Source organism: Colletotrichum chrysophilum (genome assembly GCF_026319265.1).
Source record: "Colletotrichum chrysophilum strain AFK26 chromosome Unknown scaffold_74, whole genome shotgun sequence".
Taxonomy (NCBI): Eukaryota; Fungi; Ascomycota; class Sordariomycetes; order Glomerellales; family Glomerellaceae; genus Colletotrichum; species Colletotrichum chrysophilum.
In genome coordinates this window covers 226,165-229,288 of record NW_026517361.1, presented here as the reverse complement: position 1 = coordinate 229,288, position 3,124 = coordinate 226,165, and the positions used below count along the sequence as shown (strand labels likewise).

The 3,124-nt window shown below is 54.2% G+C and overlaps 1 protein-coding gene across 1 annotated transcript; it reads right to left on the bottom strand.

The window, feature by feature from the left end:
• Window positions 1-1,210: 1,210 nt before the first annotated feature.
• COL26b_008490 (uncharacterized protein) lies at window positions 1,211-1,973 on the bottom strand (the record flags this gene model as incomplete). Its single annotated transcript, XM_053181248.1, has 2 exons — window positions 1,211-1,232; window positions 1,351-1,973. 2 exons carry the CDS (start codon window positions 1,971-1,973, stop codon window positions 1,211-1,213), a joined length of 645 nt encoding a protein of 214 aa, XP_053034868.1.
• Window positions 1,974-3,124: the final 1,151 nt, after the last annotated feature.

The following is a 3,124-nucleotide window of genomic DNA, read 5'->3' as shown; positions in this document are numbered from 1 at the left end:
TAGGTCTTTGTTGCTGTATTCGTAGCCTTAGACTTTTGCGTGTATAGGTCATAACCCTAGGCCTTGTGTCTCTGCTGTTCCAGAAGTCAACTGGCACATAAGAGTTATAGCCTGGGTGTGTGTTGATTTGCATCTTATCTCGATAGCCTATCCAGGGTTCCTGGATCAGTACTATATCGATCTGATCTACCCAGCAGAGCTCTAGGAGAGCTGTATGAGCTGGGCCTATCTTCCCCACGTTACACTGGGCGACCCGGAGTACCCGTGGGGCAGCTATTCTGAGCCTACTGCTCTGAGTCGAGGTCGAGGTGTGTGTAGGCATTAATAACGTTATAATCAGGCTTCTGAGCTACCCGCTGGGCCCTGCCGCTTGAGCTAGCAAGGGTATGCTGGGTCAGTAGTGGTGGCAGGACAGGGTTACTATTGGAGAGTTCTGCCTCAGCCTCATTCTCATCCTCATCTATACTACTAGAGCTTGCTGTATCGCTAACGTCTGCTACGATAATTGAGTCCTCGGTAGGGGTAGGGGCGCGTGGTCGCTTTGAGCCAGGCTGAGGGCTTGTTGAGCTGCTGCTGGGCTGCTGGCTGCAGGTAGCTTGGCTACCTGCCTGGCTGATCTGATAGAAGGCCTCATAGGTCTTCTGTCCAGCCTTTCGGATCCGGGAGAGTTCCTTCCGACCTGGAAGGGTAGGGGAGCCGTTCACCACTAGGGGCCTTGCTGGGCAGTCCTTGTGGTTAGCTTGGAAAGGGCCGGCGCAGTTAGCGCACTTTGGTCTAGCTGTGCAGGGCCAGGTCTCATGGGAGCCAGAGGGCCTACTACAGTTGCTGCAGAGTGGCTGCCGGTTACAGTAGCGGTTCGAGTGATATCCCTGGCATCCAGGGTCATGTCTGGTTAAGGTCTTCCGTTTCTGGATAAGCTGAGACCTGCTACTTTGGTTGAATAGTCTGAAGGATGGTACTTCTGTAGAGAAGGACACAACCCAAGAAACTTCGTTTGTGACAGGGTTTACGCCTAGGCGGGATTGATAGGCTCGAATAGGCTTTCGCCCTGTTTGAGCAAGGACCTCGTCTTCTACCAGGGTGGCTAGGTCGAGGGCCTCACCATCAAGAGACCATAGCTTAGCGGGGCAGCGTGGGACAACATAAGTAAACCACTTAGTAGGGGTTTCAACCTTATAAGCTCCTAGGCTGTCCGCCAGCTTCTGTTTGTTTACAAGTAGGGCTTGCTGGACCTGCTTGTTCAGGGGTCTTATCGAGTAGCCAGTTGCAATGTGGTAGATATGTGGGATATCTGCTAGTTGGAGGCCAAGGGCCTGACAAACTGTACGGCGCAGGGTAAAAGGGGCATACTTCCTAGCAGCCCCTAGGCCCTCTTCCGGGATACGGGCAAAGACCCGGAGGTCCTCCTTTAGCTGGGTTACAGCCTGGGGCTGGGTCTGGGCTTGAGGCCGGGATGGGTTTCCGGTGCGGGCTAGGGATGCGGCCGTAGTAACAGCCGAGGCCGCCACGTTAGCCCAGTTCCGGCTTAGGGTCGGGGCTGGGGCCGGGGCCGGGGCCGTCGTCTCGTTGCTCATAAGCCTCTTCAAGGCTTGGATTACGTGCGTTGTAGCCTCCTTTGCGATCTGCTTCTTAGGGCCCTCGAAGCAGGAGACTACGTTGTCCACAGACTGGGCGATAGTCATAAAGACGTCCTTTCGGTCTTCATAGTGCTTCGCTTCCTCATTGAGAGCCTTAAGGACAGCTCCAGTAGCTGTCCCAGTTACGTTCGAAGGCCCCTTAGCCGTCAAGGGGGTTGCTGTAGAGGTGTCGGGCTGGCTTCCCACGAGGCCGGGCCAGGGTGGCTGGGCCGCAGTACCGCGGCGGCGTTTAGCCCTTGAGGTTGAGGGCGGCTCTGGAGGAGATCCAGAGCCTCGATCAGGGCCGGCCGAGGAGGCCAGCAACGGTCCAGAGCCCGCCGGAGGCTGCGAGGCCATCGCGGGAGGGCGCTGGGGAGAGAGGTGAAAGATTTTCAGCTGTTAGGGATTTTGGTGATAGCCCATGTATTGTACTAACAGTGGATGCCAAGAGAAATTAGGCGAGAGGGAAGTGATTGGATATCACATGTGGGATTGGGATATTAGGATTGGGATATTGGATTGCAATGATTGTCTGAGAGTACTGAGTGATACGAATTTTGAACAGTGACTTACAAGTGGCAGCAGCAGCAACATCGGCGCAAGTTGGATCGGGATGCGCGTCCACAATGTGCTCTCGCAGGAGCATCTGATGCCGAATGGCGCCAAAGACCTCGTCGGGCGAAAAGCCATCTCCTCCTCGTGGTTGGTATCGTCCTCGTTGGTATTCAACACCTCTTGAAGAGTACTTCTCTTTGACGAGACGTCTTTTTAGGGAGGTCATCGTATGGTACATGGTATCGCACTGGTCGGCGTCTCGGAGTTGGGACGTCTCTTGAGCTGGGTATCTTTTGGACTGTGTTAACTAACCATCAGCTCTTCGGAGTGTTACTTGCATTTTCGAACAAGGCCATGAGAGTAGAATGACAATAGATCCACTGAATTGAAACAACCTTAGGCATTCAATTGAACCACATCTGGCCCCGTAAACGCTTTTGTGTGCTTCGCTTGACGGTTGGGTTGCAAGTCGGAACAATAACCAAAATGACAAAAGCATTGAGCCTTACTCTCACTGCAGGTAAGTCCGGAAGGCCCTACCGGTTCCTAATCGACGGCACCTGTGTTTGTAAAAGACTCGACAGGTGTTGAGGACGAGAAGGTGGGCAATAGGGAAGGGGGAAAAAAGGTGGAGGGAGGACACCTGCTCTACACGGGAAGCATCCCCAATACTTGCCATTGACAATCCGACCTGCGTCACCTGACCCCTTCCATCTTTCCCATGGGACTTCCATCTTCGGGATTCTTTCCGCCAATGCCACATTCCATTCGCCAGACCTGGGATGACCACGAGCAACTGCCAGTCCATCTTCTCTTCGGTCCTTCCCACCACAAGAGAGCGCCCAAATCAGCAACATCTCCCGACCAGATCTCTCCAGATTTCCTCCTCATCCGGTTTCTGCGGTCCTCGATCTTCGTGGCACTCGCGTGTCTGCAGCGTTCCCAAGTCACGA